The 18,750-nt window shown below is 40.2% G+C and overlaps 1 protein-coding gene across 5 annotated transcripts in view; it reads left to right on the top strand.

Annotated features, from left to right (window-relative positions):
- Window positions 1-18,750, top strand: part of LOC109029857 (scoloptoxin SSD14) — a 49,682-nt gene that overhangs the window by 16,006 nt on the left and 14,926 nt on the right. For 2 of the 5 annotated variants that reach the window (XM_072304933.1, XM_019040527.2), the window contains exon 1: window positions 6,577-6,746. The exons of 1 other annotated variant lie outside the window; for it this stretch is intronic. In XM_072304933.1, the coding sequence (XP_072161034.1) occupies window positions 6,655-6,746 (92 nt within the window). In that variant the 5' untranslated portion in view covers window positions 6,577-6,654. Of the gene's footprint in view, window positions 1-4,060; window positions 4,387-6,576; window positions 6,747-11,487; window positions 11,672-18,750 lie in introns of those variants that run through there. 2 more of the 5 variants (XM_019040533.2, XM_019040531.2) reach the window with 2 other exon arrangements.

The raw sequence follows: 18,750 nt of genomic DNA, 5'->3' as shown, positions 1-18,750 counted from the left end.
TCATACGAGACTGAAGGCGCTCTAATATATTAGGAATGGCAGGCATCCATCAAAAGTACGGAGCTTTCCTCGCAAAATAAATCAAGATACTACGGCCCAAAAAAAGAGCAGTAGTCCAAAAACTCACTAAGTCCTAGCATCCGTAATTAGTAACGTTTAGCATACACTTTATCGCCTGGCTGTTGCTTAGTCACCATCAGCTATAAAAGGCTCTAAGAAATTGTGTAGCCGGCTATAGAAGCTATTGGAAATCTTACAGCCGGCCGTAGGTTTATGGTATTTTGGAACACAGATTCTACTGCCAATTTTTACCAGGGAAAAGAAACCCACCGCAATGGAGATGTTGCATGTGTGAGGAATTCGCGTTTTGACTGTTGATTCTCATGTAAAAGTTCGCAAGAAACACGATGGTGCCACTGGTTTTCTCTGAAATCAACTCCCAAGCTCAAAAAAAGCTCTCAAGTTGAGGCCAAAATGGAGGGGATATCGCACGTTATCCTGAGAGTCCACCTCTACATCAAGACCAACTATCCATACAAAGATAGGGTGCAAATACATTGACAGGGTTACCACTTTATTTGGGTACTCTAAAACTGAAAACACGACAACCCTGCTAAGTACTTGCTCCCTATCTTTGCATGGAGAGTTTTTCTTGATGTAAAGGTGGACTCTCAGGATAGCGTGGGATATCCCCTCCATTTTGGCCTCAATTTAAGAGCTTTTTTTGAGTTTGGGAGTTGATCTCAGCGAAAACCAGTGGCACCATCGTGTTTCTCGCAAACGTTTACATAAGAATCAATAGTCAAATTGCAAATTCCTGACACATGCAACATCTCCATTATGAATCTCTGTATTGGACAACGGACGTTTTCGCATATGTCGATTCAATTAGACTAAAAACCAGTACTTAGCATTACAGCCAGCTGTGTAAGAATCGATCCCAATTTTATGGCTAACATGTTATCTTGGCATCTCTAGCAGCTTTTGGCAAGCTTAAAAATCGATCGGAGTTTCAAGGCTAATGAATATATCGACGGTGAAACTACCAAACCACGTATCTCGTTTGCGGTGTTTAAAAATCTACGCTCACATTTTATTTTTTTGAAGTAGACCAAATCAATATCATTCCTTGAAATTTTCACGGAATTTTCTCCGCACAAAGAGAAAAAATCACAGAAATTTTCAAGACTGGATGTTAAGTACTTTTTCATTTAAAAAATAAAGTATGACAGGAAGTCTGCGACGTCGCAAACCGAGATACGTGGTTTGGTAGTTTCACCGTCGATATATCTTTGAAATGGATGCAAAATTCACGATCCGTGTGGGTGACAACTTATAGTGCTAACTCGAAGTGCCTTGAAAGCATGTTTAGAGAACATTGCATTGGCCCTTGATCTTGATAATAAAAACGCACATTCGAGATCAGCGCACTTAGGTCACTCGATCAGTGTTGCCACGAACTTTACGTCTTCATCTTGTGACGTCATTCTAGTGAAGGTATGATATTCCTTATCATTCACACCTCACTGATAACTTGATGAAGACAAGGTGCGGCCGTGCCGATAGAAACTCGCGATGCTCCGCATCTAGATGGCGTCATCAAGGTGCAGCATGGGTATGACGTCATATCGGAATTCTGGTAATACCGTAGATTCGTCTCTTTTACACGTTGACTAGACCTATGACAGCGCGGCAAAAGTGTCGCCAAGAAACTTAGCAGGTTGGCTATTGAACCAACTCATTACGAACCTTTGCACTTCTATCTGTCTCCCTCTCCATTCGTAATCCTCGAATAGCCGCTCGTGAAACACTCACACCGACCGCTGCTGACCGTACTGTTTTTGACGCAATGCGTGAAGTATTCATGTAGTCTTGTAGGCGCTATGCGTTTCACGCCAACCGCTGCTGACCGCACTACGTTTGACGCAATGCGTGAGGTATTCATGGAGTCTTGTAGGTGTTAATATATGTTTTATGCTGACGGCGCGCGCACGCCGAGGGCTTCTCCTTTCCATCTCAAGTCCTCGTCCGTCGTCTTTGCGCCGCGCCGCTCCAGGCCAAATTGCGTGTTTGGTTTCTCTCTCAAGTAGACTAGTGAAAGGCGCTGTCTCTTGTATTACCGACAGACGAACAAATTAGAAATTGCCATACTTTAACTCTCAGGAAATGAGAGAGTTTTTCGCCTTTTCTCGTTTGTAATTTTTTTTCTAAATCAAATTTCTTGATACCTACATTTGAAAAAATTACAACATTTGCCGTCCCCTAAATTTGCCGCCATGGGCCGCAGCCCATGAGGCCACTTTCTAAATCCGGCCCTACCAACAGTGTAAGTTGTTTCGTTGCATTGACAGTTTGTAAGAATTATTTCGGAGACCTTCACTATGAAGGAGTATGAAAGCAAGGGAAAGTGAAGCGCCTTCATTTTTTGGTATGCAACACGGACATCCACAGAGTACGAATAGTTGTATTCAGGCGCTACGTACATCGAGTATGGCTCCGTCACTTTTTTTTTTTTTTTTTTTTTTTTTTTTTTTTTTTTTTTTTTTTTTTTTAATTTTCCCTCCTCTGTATTTTATTTCATACCTTGAAATACGGTTGGTAAAATAAGGTTCTATTGGTAATCTCATCATTCTGTCTCTGTAAAATTACCAATAATAGTGAGATGGCAAAGTTACCGATGGACCTTGGGAAAAACGCCAATAGTTTTTATCGACTGTGGTAGAATTACCGAGATAAAATGGTAAAGTTACCGGGGATTGATTACCAATAAAAGTGGTATTCTTACCTGAAAAAATCAGTAAAAATACCGGTTTTCAGGTAAGCTTACCAGTCTGTCTTTGTAACATTATACTAATAATTGATAAAAAAAAATGAGATGGTTAAGTTACCAACGGATCTCGGTAAAAACGGCGGCGGCGGAATAGAAACATCTTTCATATGCGTCATTCATGCGTTAATGAAAAATTGCAATTTATTGCAATTTTATCTCTATAAAATCGCGTTCGAAGTCTGCGCATAGTGAATTTAACCTTTTGCATGCACAAAACGGTCTCTGGTGCAATTTGATCGTTGTTTTTCTATATTTTTGGAAAGAAGGAGGAGTGGATTATAAGTTCCATTAAAGAGAATACTTATTTATGTATGACTATGAGGATGCATGTTCAGTATATGTAACAAGGTGGAGAAATGGTGCTGGGACCACACCATTTTGCGGGGAAAACAAAGCCAAGAAATTCCAAAAAAATTTCAATTAGAGTCAAAAATTGTTTTAAAGAAATTGACTTTAAGTGAAATTTTTTTGAAATTTCTTAGCTTTGTTTTCCCCACGAAATTGTGTGGCCCCAGCACCATTTGTCCACCTTCTTACGTGCAGTTCGGGCCATTTTTTTAGTGTTTTTTCTCGTTCAGCATATGTATATATGGACGTATTTCTGCCGAACAGAACTATGTGCATTATGGCGTGAGCCCTGTTATGCACATATTCTTGTGGGTCTCAGGGCTCATGCCTTAATGCACATAGTTCCGTTTGATGGAAATACGTCCATATGTCAGTCGTTTTGTTTGTTTTCGCCTGCAATCAGCATCATGCTTCAAATGTAAGGTGCAGACTAAGGCCCTCGAAGAGGGTTTAATAATGTAAGAGCCAGATTTATGAAATTTTATTTCTTTTTACACGAGCTCACATGTCATGGAGACAGCCACTCCAACTCGAGTGGGCTTGACGTAACACGCAATACAGCCATTATCTGCGAATAATTGGACGTATTTCTGCCAAACGGAACTATGTGCATTATGGCGTGAGCCCTGTTATGCATGTATCCTTATGGGTCTCAGGGCTCATGTCTTAATGCACATAGTTCTGTTTGGCAGAAATACGTCCAATTCACCGCCGCGTCGTCGGTCGCTGTGTTGATATTGGCTCTCAAGCGTCACGGATTAAGATTAAATCGGAAATGTATGCATGCAAAATTTGAAATCAACTTTGAAAACCTCCCTCGGAGTAGTATCAATTTTTTTGAAACAAATTGTGGGTCGTGTCGCACGTTTGCAGAAACTCAATTTGTGTCTCAATGAAACGGCAACGTGGACAAATAATTTAAAATTTTCAAAAATTTATAACTTGAACTTACCTCTGAACCCATTTTTGAAGTTGGTAATTAAAGTGTACCAAAGGTGCAAATCTGGCAACGTGGACAAATAATTTAAATGTTTCAAAAATTAACAACTTGGACTTTCTTCTGAACCCATTGTTGAAGTTGATAAAGTGTGCCAAAGGTGCAAATTCAGCTGTATCTTATGAGCTTTTGTGCCGCTCGAGATTGTGTTCCATGTTCATCGGGGGCTTAACAAAGATTTGGTATAATCTACGTTTTGAAAATTTTGAAGGTAAGGTTTTTAACTTATTTTTCTGGAGCCATTTTAAGCCCCCGCCGAAAACCCTCCCAAAGTTTATGTAAATCCAAAAGCCAAACAGAGACGTGATCAATGCTGACAGAATCAGAGTTGGGCGCGAATAATTCGGCAATTACTGAAATTGCGAATTTCTGTCTGGTTTTTAAAAATGTTGACACTGCATCACGAATAGGAATCCATCTTGAAAATTGGGTAACCAACCCGAAATATTTTCATTCAAACCCATCTATTTCCATCTTACAGTGTCTAAAAGTTGTCAACACCGAGGGGATTCTAAGTTTTGTATCTTAAAGCTGCATGTTGAAAACAACATGGTATTTCAATGAACACACTAAAGTCGTACGCAAAAACAGATTTTAACATTCCTGTAGATAAATGAAACATGCAGGCAAGTTGAATTTCATTGGTTGAATTAAATTTTAAACACGCGCGCGTCAATATTTAGTCGATTCTGACAAGCAAACATTCAGTCGCTTTCCGTTCCTATCCATATGCGAACTGTCAACGTATGAAAGCCCATTAATTTTTTGACGACAACGTGTTGGGTGATAATAATAGAATTCTAGACATAACTGATCTATTCGGGAACCACCTTGTGAAAAACTTGGTCGCAAAAAAAAAAGTCAAGAAAAAGTAAAGAAAAAGAATTTAATCGTGTATTAACATTTTTTATGAACGTCTCATAGCGGCTCTCCGAAGAGTAGTCGCGTATGTTTCATGAAGTTTGCAATCTGATTTTTTCGTCTAGAGTGCCACGGTTTGAATTCTACATTAAAATCCGAAAATTTATGGAAAATTTGGGCTGCATTCTACCTAAGGTGTGAATTTTGTCGAGGAGTGATGTTCTTCTACCGGTGAGCCACCATCGTCATCTCTCAGTAATGTCAATCACCAATCACAAAAAGTCTCTACCGAAGGAATGAAAGGTCCGATTTCTTGAAAATCTGTTTACGTATTAGTGAAATACTTTTAACATTCTTTTAATATAATGCGAAATATAAGTAAGACTGTTCATTCCTCCTGTTATTCGAAGTTGACTGATTGCGTCTGGTACATAACCGCAGTACGGATGTACGCAATCTGACAATGAGTCGAAAATGTCGTACCTACCAAGTGAACAAGTCCGATTTCATCCATGAATAAGTCCTACAGTCAATTAGAAAACAGTGTCGCGTGCTTACCTATGTACCCTCTGTAGTGATTTTTGTGTACCTACCATTTTACTAACGAAAAGTACATACCACTCTTTCAATTTCCAGAAGGAATGTGCATTTTTGAAGCCAATTTTTTTTTCGGATTTGTGGATGTTTCAATCCATTGAAGAACTATTAAATTTCAATTTCTCACATAAATAACAGTATCTGAAGGGTGGAAGCTCAAGTCTGGTAAGCGCCATCAGGTGTTGCAAAGATTTTGCATGGTTTTCCTCACTGAAAAAAAAGAACCCCTAAATGTCTTTGCCTTGTGACTTTTCATTTCAATTTGGGTCTTATTTTAATGGCAAGGATAGTTATTCTCAAGGCATTGGGTCCCCCTTAAAGGTGAGAAACAATATTACAAGAACTCAACAAAACTTGATGGCGCGCGCTCACCAGATTGTGGATTTCCATTCTTCATTTGTCTTGAAATTCGTAGGTTCCTCTATGGGAATACTTCCTTAAGTTCGACATTTTCCCCCTAGAACCTTGCTTCTTTCGAACTTGCGTTACTTCAAAACATAAAAATTCTAACAAAACCGTTCCCCCGGTCAATCAGTAACGTTAAAGGGTACAAATCCAAGTTTAGTCGTGACCCTCTCGACGAAATCAGGGCTGACAATCAGATTCAAGAGTTCTCCCTACCTGTTTCTGCCTCGTTTTTCTGCGCTGGATGTAATACAGGTGGTTTTCCTGTTTTCGTCCTGAGATTATAACGTGAATAAAATTCCGTCCACGTATCAAGCGCAGGTCAACGCAAACAACTGATTTAATCGGCATCTAAATCTGATTGCGAGAATCAGGCCGCGGTTACACAGAAACCGCGCGACGCGAAAGCTCCCTATCATTGGTAACATGTCTAGATTCAAAATCACTGCAAATGGGATGGGAGCGCGGCTTTGCCGCGTGGTTGACTTCACGTCGCTCGCTTTCCGTGTAACCGTAGCTTCAGAGATTCAGTTTCGTTGAAGCCACTGTCATGTGTCATCTGACAACAAGTTCCGCTCTGTTTTAAAAATATTTCATGAATTGAAAGTGACGAAAAATGGAAAGTGTTTCGGGAAGTTTAAATAGAGTTCACTTTAAAAAAAGCAAAAGCATACGGAGATGGGAACGAACTTCCGCAAGCTTCGTGAGGTAAGGGATGAATTTTGTCTTCTGTAACGAGCATGGTTTGTGTCCGATTTTGCACCAATCGGTTGAGTTGCTCATTGACTTGAGCTAGAGAGAAACTATTGAAGCGTAATGGAAATATCCAGGAGCCAATGTTATACAAGTGAAAACGGCTCTGAATTATTTTCATTTTATATTATAATTAATAGCTATTACCCACCGTTCATATTGCCTTAATGTGTATTACCTACGTGTCGTAGTTGCTAAAATCCTAGATATCTATCGGGTCGATTTCAATGAATTTTATGGCTACCTGCAGGTAGTAATCCGTAAATGAGCTAGGCGTCATCGTATTTTGAATTGAATTGCATTTTTCAGTTTGGAACTACAATTTGTGGCCCATTCGTTCAAACACATATTTCTATAGGGAAACTAATGGTATGTACGTTGTTTCTGAACTAAGCCAGAAATTGTAGTTCCGCGTTGCTAAATGCTGTCCAATTATGACATAGGTTTTTTTTTACTGATGCAGAGCAGCTCTCTGAGGACTCAGAGCGCTCGGGGGGGGGGGGGGGGGGGTTGGACCCTGTATTTATCAGCATGCACTCCCTAAAAATAGTTTAAAAAGAAGAGCACCGCACCTGAATCATAGCTGTACAATATCCCTACGTAGTAACTCTCGGGTTACTAGAGTACACAATTACATTTTCTCGTGTATTTTGCGACACCACGTACTCTGTTGCGAGTTCTCCTTATTATACTAGGTTTTAGCAGAGGCGGATCCAGCAATTTGGCAACACCGGATGTCCTCCATTTAAACCTATGTCAAATGAATCGATATATTTTCATAGGTTTTAATGGAGAAAAACAACGTCGCCGATTTTCTGGATCCGCCAATGACTGGGGGTCCTCAAGAGAATACCGATGCAAGCCGTAGATTACGAAGATAATAGTGAGGCAATCCTAAGCAGTAAATCAATCAGCAATTTGACGCATTTTAATGTAGAACATGCCAAAACTACATTTTTCTACAAGGTGGCCCAGACCTACCGTTTGCGTTACGGGTGTGACGTAACGGGTGTGACAGATTGTCTCTCTGAGGTCCATCATTTCTGAGAGAAATTAAAAGTTAAAAAACTTACTTTTCTTTTCATACTCTTATTGTAGGCAATCCTAAGCAGTAAATCAATCAGCAATTTGACGCATTTTAATGTAGAACATGCCAAAACTACATTTTTCTACAGGGTGGCCCAGACCTACCGTCCCAGGGCTTTTCTTCGGGTAGCCCAGGATTCCCCTTTCGTCCCCGCGGTCCTGGACCTCGCATGATCCAAATTAACCAAAAAAAAATCCTGGTACGGTAGGTCTAGGCCTATAGTAAAGTGAAAATATTTCAATCCAATCGGAGAGAGTTCAACGAGTTCTATTTGAAGTCCTTTTGAGATAGGTGTATTCACTTTAAATACTGAAATATGGCAAAAAAGTTGGCTATCTCTCTCTTATTAGATGTATACATACCTCTAATTGTGCATATGAGTGTATTTCTTGTGATAACCATAGAAAAAATGGTGAGAAGTGAGGCAACATCTGCATAATTGAAGCCTCTTCTCATTGGTCACACCCGTAACGTGTCACACCCGTTACGCAGTTTTGCCTATCAATTGTTGAAATAAAAATTTGGAAAAAATACTCCAAAGCTGTACTTGACTTGAAGACGTACGGAAAAAATTAGCATCTCAAAATAACATGAATTAAAATAGTTACATTAAAAAACCCATGTTTTGCGTAACGGGTGTGACAGTCAGTACACTAAGTTTTAAAAGTTACATATAATACACAGTAATTACTTTTAAAAATTGAAACTTTGCAGGAGCACATTGAATCAGTTTCTTGACAACTGCAAACATAAACTGAAACTTGGTTTTGGCGGGAACACCAGAAAATATTGCTACCAAACTGTCACCTTTAGATTCCTCTCCTCACAATGTATACGAATCCATGTTTTTACAATTTGCATATTTTTTCACAACCTTTGAAAATTTTACCAGAATTGTAGGCTCACATCTCAGCCAATTTTGAAAATTCTTGGACCTGTTTTTTGTAAGAGCACCATCTGGACTGTTTCTCGTTTAGAAGTAACCGTGAATTGGAGTCGTAGATTTTTTAGCATTTTTTTTTTTTTTTTTCAGGAAAAAAATTCCTTGTCGCCTTGCCATTTTGTAATACTGTCCTCACACTGCACTTTCAGCTCCGGGAACGTTTTCTTTCTTATCAGTTTACTTTAATCGCTAATTATCGTAGTGGAGTAATTGTAAGTCGTTGAGTCGATGTTATTCAACACTAAATTACCACCGGTCTTTTTTGCATTTTCTCGTCTTTTTTGCCTTTATGAGTTTCTGATGCTGAAGGTTTCGTCTTTATTTAGCTCCTTTTTACTGTTTCATTTGATCACTGTTCAATCTAGCTTATTTTTCATTTTGCAATTGCACCGTCGATAGAATCCACGCCAAATAAGTTTACTCGCCTCTAGATCGCAGAAGAAGATCGTCTGACGTCACTGTTAATGCAAGAAACTAAGCGGTGGATCTTCCTGTCGCAGTCCTGAGGTGCGCAAACTTATTTGGCGCAGACTCTATCGACGGTGGAACTAAAAACGCGTATCTTGGTTTGCGATGCTGCAGACTTCCTATCAAAGTTTATTTTTCAAATTGTATCAGTTGAAGTTGAAAAAATTGGAACCTCATTGAAAATTAGACAGTATGTATCACATTGGGGATAGTCCAGTGTTTTAGCTGCTCGCAAGTTGCACCTTCTGTATGCCGAACGTCCCTTCAGCAAACAGATGCAACAAAGATTCTTCTTGAGGATGCAACTATTCGCGCTCTCCGAATGTGCGCGTTGCATATCACAAAAATGAGGGCGTTTCAGGTTTCCTTGTTTTCTCGGGTCATTTGTTCACGGAGATACTCACTGTGATACGCTCAGCAGACGGATGCAATGATGTTTTATTGTGAGAGACAAGAGCACATAAAAAACAGTTTTTTAGAGTACAAGGTTGCATTAGTTCAGCAGGACACATGCATTCTTCATCCCTAAATATTGCTGGAGTAACCTAAAATGTCGGTTAATTTAACCAGACTTTGTGTTGAGCAACCAATTGGTTTGGCAGACCCGACTGAAAGAAAACTATCCCAAAGTAGACGTAAACGCGGACATTTGTAGCTTTGAGGGTGTGCATGAGTGTGTTTTTCCTGCGAAGTTTTTTCAGGAGCAGGAAAGTTCCCATCTGTATTCCATAGTCTCGCTCGCTAGAGCATAAATCATATTTTACATCTTCGCGTTCTTCCCTTTCTTCGCCTTTCGTCCCCTTCTTTCGGTTCAGACCTTGCCGTTTTCCATGTTCGTTTGCGTCCGTATCCAATGTAATGGGCCTGTTGCAAACTTCAGACAGAGCAAAAAGAAGAGATATTTTTTATAGAAAATGGCAAAAAATCACGATGCGGCAAGCGTGATGGAAGCGGCAGCCGTGTTGAATATTGCGTAGCATCCTAGTGCGCAAGGGTTGGATAGAACGACTCCTCTTACGAAATGTTCACTCGTGCCGTAGAATCGTTTTTTTTAAGCGGGAAGCTTATGTTTAGCATTTTTAAGCATATTTCTGACGCAGATTCTGAAGTTAAGGGGTGTAGTTCAGATTTTCCTGATGCGCTCATCGTGATTTTTGAGCCATTTTGTATGATTTATAACTCTTCTCTTTGCTCTAGCTGAAGTTCGCAATGGAGATGTTGCATGTGTGAGGAATTTGCGATTTGACTGTTGATTCTCATGTAAAAGTTTGCGAGAAACACGATGGTGCCACTGGTTTTCTCTGAAATCAACTCCCAAGCGCAAAAGTTGCTCTCAAGTTGAGGCCAAAATGGAGGGGATATCCCACCCTACCCTGAGAGTCCACCTCTACATCAAGACGAACTCTCCATGCAAAGATAGGGAGTAAATACATTGACAGGGCTGCCACTTTATTTGAGGACTCTAAAACTGAAAACTCGGCATCACTGCTAATGTATTTGCTCCCTATCTTTGCATGGAGAGTTTGTCTTGATGTAGAGGTGGACTCTCAGGATAGCGTGGGATATCCCCTCCATTTTGGCCTCAACTTCAGAGCTTTTTTGAGCTTGGGAGATGATTTCAGAGAAAACCAGTGGCACCATCGTGTTTTTCGCGAACTTTAACGTAAGAATCCATGGTCAAATCGCAAATCCCTCACACATGCAACATCTCCATTGTTTTTGAAGCAGGAAGGGCAAAAACCACATATTTCTCGTGGATTGTGAAGTTAGGGGTGTATTTCTGACTCTCCTGTTGTGCTCATCGTGATTTTTGAGCCATTTTCTACAAGAACTAACTTTTGTTTTTACTCTAACTGAAGTTTGTAACAAACCAATCATGCTAACATTGCTATAATATTCCACATACGTCTTTTTTCAAACTCCTCATACACATATGTAGACTTCTCTCGTTGATATCGGTCCATGTCCATCCACGCAGAGCTTTTTCGCGGCGGCCGCGCGAAGCGCTGCAACATGGCGGATGAGTCGAATCAATCCTGGACCTCGAGGATCCGATCCCGTACCCAAATGAGTCCCCGCGGCCCCCCACATCCAGTGTGTGGCGTGTCCCCCTCGACCCCGGTTCTTCGCGCCGCCGGTCCCCCCTGCAGCCCCCCTCCCCCCCAAGTTCGACTCTTCTCACCTGACGGACGAGCGGCAGAGCTTTTCGCGCACCTGAGCAAGCTCGTGCCCGCAGTTTCGTCGCGGTTCCGCTGCGTGATACTCGTCTCTGTCCGGATTCACTCGCGAAATTTACTCGCAAACGCGTGTGTTCGCTCGCGGAAACGCTTTTGAGTGATTGTATTCGCGACTCTAGGGAAGGTTTTGTCGACAACTTTACAGGTACTTTAAATTTTATTTGTGAAAATTTGACTTTGCACTCAGGAAAGGAATGTATTTTGGGGCACTCACTGTTGAGAATGATTTTGGCTTTAAGTAACTTTGAACACTGACAAAAAAGTCTCTTGGATCTGGAGTCCAGGCTCTCAATGACATTGACAAGAAAAAGTACTCTTGAATCAATCCGATTTTTCCTTGAATCGAAGAGCCGAGCCTCTTGATCTAGGCGGATTCCATTTTGATTCAAGGAAAAATTCCGATTGAATCAAGAGTTTTTTTTTTCTTGTCAATGTTTTTAAGAGTCTGGACTCCGGATCCAAGCGACTTTTTTAATGTCCCATATCGACGGTGAAAATCCCAAACCACGTATCATCGCGTTTGCGGTGTGTAAATATCTCCGCTCCCATTTCATTCTTTTGAAGGAGAACAAATCAACGTCATTCCCTCCAGTTTTCGCAGAGTTTTCCCCGCACCGAGAAGAAAAATCACGGAAGTTCACCAGAATTGACGTTAAATAATAGTTTTCCATTTAAAAATATGGCATGACGGGAAGTCTGCGGCGTCGCAAACCGAGATACGTGGTTTGGTAGCCTCATCGTCGATATTGAACATTATTCTGAGCTAACATAATTTTGGGACCGGGATGATTTGCCACGAAAACTGGTAACTTCATTCACGCGCTGTCTTGTTCCTGGGGTGGTTTGCCGTGAAAACTGGTAACTTCACTCACGCACTGACATATTTTATCTCGGAATCCGTGTCGGTTAATCCTGAGCTAAGAAATCCACTCAACCGCTGACTTATTCCTCTAGGAAATCGACTCTGTGTCGAAAATTTACGTTTTCCGCGAACATACATACTAACGCACAATTACCGGCATTCTGTGAAAGTGTAAAGTGCCAACCTTGCAATTTTGTTAACCTTGTAATTGGTTGATGGCCCCCTCGAAGACACCATATTTGTGCGTAGGTTGGAGCACTGTTAAACTTTCAGGACTCGTTTTAGGACAGGTTTCATCGCCTCTTTGGCAAAGTCAAAAATTACTGTGCTAAAATTACCCAATTTTTGTCAAAAATTTCCCTTTTGGTGGAAAAATGGCAGGTCATAGGGGGAGAATTGGTCTTCCTTCCTGGCATATCCCCCTTTTTCGGATGGCATGCCTCTTATTGCGTCTTTTTATGATTCATCAGGGGGTCAAATCATTAAGTCACAAAACGTTTCATTAAATCCAGAAAAGTCATTCGGGCTTCAGAAAACAGTGCAGAATTCTTTCCATCTCCACAAAAAGCACTTTAAATTTGATAAAACCGGAGACAATTTTGACAGGATGTGATATCCTACTTTTACATGAGATTTATAATTCATAGTAAAATGATGTTCACTCAATGACGTCAACATTTAGCAATGATGTGCAAAAAAATTTGATGGCCCGAATGTTTTATCTTCTAAAATTTTCCTCCTCTTTTTAGAACTGGACAATGATATTTTCTTATCACTCCTAACGTGGCATGTGGCACCTCTATCTAATTCTCTCTCGGTAAATTTTTTTACGTGACTCGAAAAAAAATCCTAAAGTAGCAGTTTTCCGGCCGCTGAGTAATTGCGTCTCCTCCGCGTTTAATTATCTAATTGTAAGTAATTTCATTCAATGTCGCAAAGCTAGAAAGTTTGTGATCTCGCTTTGTGTATTGTGCTCTGCGTGGTATACTGAAGAGAGTACATCATTTAAACTTTATCTAATTTACTTCAATTTTTTTTAATTTTTTTTTTTTTTTGGGGGGGGGGGGCGTAAATTATATCTCTATGGTCCATTGTCTGCTAAAATTCAAATTATTGATCAGATCCTTCATTGCGTGGAGCAGCTCTGTAAGAGCGCGAGAAGCTTGTAGAAAGTTGTACTTAGAAAATTTTCATATTGGATCAAGAGGAATTCTCGATAAATGTGCCACTATGCGAATTTCTCGTTCAAACAACAGGAAAAATTATTGATTCAACGAGAACTCCTGTCCTGACATTTTTGATAGGAACATTTTATTCAGCGAGGGCCACATAGCAGCCAGCTGGCTGATTTTTGAATTTGATCGACAAAGCGATAGATAAAAAAGACACAGGGAGTACGGAGCTATCCTTTTGGTCGAGGTGGGTGGTTCTTATAGTCTCGAAGGGGAATGATAGACTAACTGTAGGCCGTAGGGTCTCTCGTCGATTGCCGTTAGTTAGTTAGTCTATTACTTACCCTCTTTATCCATTGCAATCACCTGGCTCCACCGATAGGATTGCCCCACTTTCCCTCTATCTTTCATGTCTATCGCTTTTTCTATCAATTTCAATATTCAGACTGCGGGACTACTCTTTCGTGCGCTTTGATGTTGGAATAATTCCAGTGTTTTGGAGGAAATTCCTAGCGTTTGGGCTCCTCTTTTGTTTCTTCTTGTAGGAATGAGAACAACATAATTTCAGTGACGTTGCAGTACACTGGAAAAAAAAACACATCGGATCTAGAGTCCGAACTCTTAAAAACATCGACAAGAAAAAATACTCTTGATTCAATCGGATTTTTGCTTAAATCAAGAACCAAGCCTCTTAATTTGAGCGGATTTCCTTTTGATTTAAGCTTAAATCTGATTGAATCTAGAGTATTTTTTCTTGTCAATGTTTTTAAGAGTCTAGACCCCAGATCCAATGTGTTCCCCCCCCCCCCCCCCCCAGTGTACACTGTTTAACTTTTGGTTTAGACAACCTCAATGACTGCGAATGAAAAGATTTTCACGTGAAAGATAAAAATTGCCTTCATCTATGTCATCTGCGCGTTAAAATGTTATCGTCCTGACGTTATATGTCAATCAACCACCCACTCAAGACCGTGTCATAAACGTGAACGTCATCCGAAGTTTTAACTTAGGATATTGATTGCATCTCAGTCCCACTATTTTTGAGGACTTCTTCGGATAATTAAGAATACAGTTGGAAAGCTCGACTTGAGACGGGAGACTCGCTGCAAACTTGACGAGTTATCTCGTCGAATGAAACACGTCAAATTAGTTGTCTGACGTCGCGAAAATTTCAGGAAGCCTTTTATCCTGGATTCGAGTGCTGCGGCGATTTCATTACATAGTTTCAGAGTCTTTCTTATCGCACTGAAAAAAAATCTCGGTGTATTCACTATGAAAAGGGTAAAATTACCAAGAATTCAGGGTTCTATTTGATCCCAGTTTTTTCTTGGTTCCGAGAAATCTCGGTAAAATTATTGAACTTTCTCGGTAATTTTACTGGAAAAAACGCCAATATTTTTTATCGACTGTGGTAGAATTACCGAGGTAAAATGGCAAAGTTACCGGGAATTGATTACCAATAAAAGTGGTATTCTTACCTGAAAAACAGTAAAAATACCGGTTTTTAGGTAAGCTTACCAGTCTGTCTTGGTAAAAGTACCTATAATTGGTAAAAAAAAGTGAGATGGTAAAGGTACCAACGGACCTTGGTAAAAACGCCGAGAATTTTTTTTCAGTGCGGGTGAAAAGTTCTTCTAAAGTCTGAGAAATCGTGGAAAAATCGATCAATTCTTTTCAACCGCGAAAAGACATATGGAAAGGACAGGAAATATTGCTGACCAGATACGTTTACCGACACACAAAAACAACAACCAAGGGGGATTTCGGCCAAGGAATCATGTCGATTTTGTTCTCCTTTAAACAATTAAAATATCATTGGAGATTCTTAAACACTGTCAACGAGATACGTGGTTTGGGATTTTCACCGTCGATATATTGTTTAAAACCCTTGAAAAGTCAGGAATTTTTAAAATTTAAAGATACAATCATGTCTCTTAGTCGTGCGTTTTCTGATTATTTAAAAAATTTTGAATACCGTGTCAAGTTTTCAGTTTTTCGACTACTAGTCGAGCGATGAATTCCCCCATACTGCACCGAATATTTGTTGCCTGCTTTGACTGCGGTTTTGACTTATTTTCATGTCAGCACGGTGACAAAACAAAGCGGATAAGATCTTAATTTTTGAAGAGCTTTCAAATCTTGCTCAAGAGCTTAGAGCTTACCAATCCAAAATTGGACCGCAAGTCAACTTTAAGTGGATTGATTTTAAAATCCGAGCTAAGCACTCAGAAATAAAGAGCATGTTTCGCAAAGTTCCGGCAGGTCGACTCGTTCTGTGTTTCGTAAAGAGTTGTCAAGGTTTCTTCTTTTCTGCGAAACCATCAAGTGAACTGATGAATATATGTATAGGTACTAGCTTCACGGAAGCCGAGATATTTCACCGGCGCACCCAAAATATGAAGTTTAACTCGGTGCTTTTAGGAAAATCGTGACTAAAACACTATTTCACGGATACTAATGGAAGCATTAAGGTGTGCAAATGAGCTAACGGTCAGTTGTGAAATCTACTTTCTCCACTTTTTACAAAATGTTTCTTCGTGCTTTGTGTCAATTCTCTCCGCATCTCATAGAGAACCCCATTCGGTAGTACTTATAGTTTACATTGTGATTAAAGTAGGTTCAAGGGTAGGAAACCCTCGAAATAGTATAATTTAAAGGGCATTTTTTGCTAACTTCGAGTGAAATTCAGCAAAATAAATGTGGAAATTGAGATTACAATAATTTTCCCCCACGAAATTGCAAAATACGGTAGAAAAAATTATACGATTTTGACAAACTTTAATGTAGGTGCAAGCCAGCTTTAAAATTTACAAAATCGCAATATTTTTTCTTTTGTATTTTGTATTTTTCTGTAGAGGGGTAAGTCAGTAGAATCCCTTTCAAGACCCCACTTTCAAAGTTTTACCGCTGAATTTTACTCAAGGTTGACTAAAATTGTCCTTTCTATGTTACTACGTTAAAGATCCCCTTAAACCTTCTTGAGTCCGATTTTGAACCATATAATACCTCCTTAGGAAGGGAGGCCTTTAAGAAACGACCATGGTTACAACGCTTAGCACTCGCTAGCCCTAGGGGTAACAAGTACCTAAAGGAAAAATGCAATTCCCGGAAAATTCATGAAAAATCCCCTGGAGGGGCCATCCCTAAATTACACTGTAAAAAAAGTATGGTAACATCCACTGAAAACCTCCCTGATTTTTGACACAGTGATACTATTTAGTAAAAATAACCAGAATTATAATAGTAATATTCACCAGAACTCTGGTGATACATACCATAATATGGTAAATGCTACCCTAGAGTTTGGTGTTAATTCACATTCTCATATCACTGTGTCAGAGTATGGTAAAATCCACCATATTTTTTCTTTTCAGTGTACATAACGCTCTAGGGAGGAGGGGGACTCGAGGAACGCGTTACGCCATTTTGTTCTTACGTGTTAAAGGATAGGGATCTACGTCACAAAATCGTTACAAGAGTGGGGGGGGGGGGGGGGCGTGTAAAAATGCCGAAAAAGTGCGTTACGTAATTGGACTAAATTTTGCAATTTGGAACTATAAATTCTAGCCCGGTTTAAAAACAACGTATGTGCCATTAGTTTCCCTATGCTCATAAGTGTTTTTCCAGAAGAACCAGACTTTATAGTTCCAATTTGCAAAATGCAGTCCAATGTAGGGACGCTCCCGAAGGGCCGAGATCCACGTGTTTTCATTTTTTTTCCTACGCAAATAGGTTTTTATTGTGGATGAGTTAGACACAGTGGCTCCTCTTCGCAAAATGCAATCTGCTTGGCCATTCGTCAGGCTATGCAATTTTTTCCGGCTGAGCACGGCCTTGGAAGTCTGTCGCAGCATCGGAACAGGAAGGCCTCGCACTTTACGGACCAATGAACTTTCGAACACAATGCCAGGCTCGGCCAAGCAGAAGCGTTCACAAGGGGCATAGAAACATCCACGGCCGCCGCCACTCAAATCGATAGCTACGCGTCTTCGCACTTAAATTTTTTTCAGTCGCGCTTGAAAGTCTATCCAACATTCAGCGTTGTGGAGACTTTAACGGCGAGAGGGTTGAAATACTCCTTTCTTCCCATTTTCCAAGGAAGTCGTCAAATATACTCCCCCTGGGCAGTGGAATTTCATTGATCATGAAATTCCAACGATTTTTCAGGGGCTGCGAATGCAACCCGCTACAATTATCCGCGAATTCGTAAAAAAAAAATCAATTGAAATTAATGAAAATTCGTGAAATTTTTTACAACTTCTGCATTATACTCAGAATTCTATGCAAGTCATAGAATTCTGAGTCTTAAGCAGAAGTTGTAAAAAATTTCACGAATTTGCATTAATTTCAATCGATACCCCGGTAAAAATTGGCTGTGTTCCAAAATACCATAGACCTGCGGCCGGCTGTAAGATTTCCAATAGCTCCTATAGCCGGCTACACAATTTCTTATAGCCTTTTATAGCCGATGGCGATTAAGCAACAGCCAGACGATAAAGTGTATGCTAAACGTTACTAATTACGGATGCTAGGACTTAGTGAGTTTATGGAATACTGCTCTCTTTTTGGGCCGTAGTATCTTGATTTATTTTGCAAGGAGAGCTCCGTACTTTTGATGGATGCCCGTCATAACTAATATATTAGAGCGCCTTCAGTTTCGTATGATGCTGTGCAATACCTCTGATGTGTAATAGTTGCTTCAAGTGCCGTGGAACGCTGCGGCGCGCCAGGCGGGCAGCCAGCGCGAAATGCGCATTGGCGCCTACAAACCTAACGGGGATACTTCACGCGTTGCGCAATGCGTGAAGTATCCCTGTTAGGTTTGTAGGCGCCAGTGCGTCGCCGCTCCGCTTTGTGTTACGCTCTAATATTTAATCTGGCGGAGTCAGCGTTATTCAACACATGATTTTGAAATGTTTGCGCATCCTGTATGGATTATTCTCATTTTTATAATTGATGAAAAAATAATATGTATTAATGGAAAATATAATGTGTGTTTAGTAAATATTAAGGTGGTTCCGTATCAAACTTAATGATTTCCAAAGCACACGAATTTCTACACAATTTCTTATAGCCTTTTATAATCGATAGCGAAAAAGCAACAGTCAGACGATAAAGTGTGAAGCCCGGCGATAGGCCCGGCCGCATAATTTTTTATCGCTTCGTATAGCCCGGCCGTGTGATTTTCTC

Source organism: Bemisia tabaci, chromosome 10 (genome assembly GCF_918797505.1).
Source record: "Bemisia tabaci chromosome 10, PGI_BMITA_v3".
In the NCBI taxonomy this organism is placed as follows: Eukaryota; Metazoa; Arthropoda; class Insecta; order Hemiptera; family Aleyrodidae; genus Bemisia; species Bemisia tabaci.
Note: the sequence above shows the minus strand (reverse complement) of the source record. Positions and strands in the feature narration are given on the sequence as shown.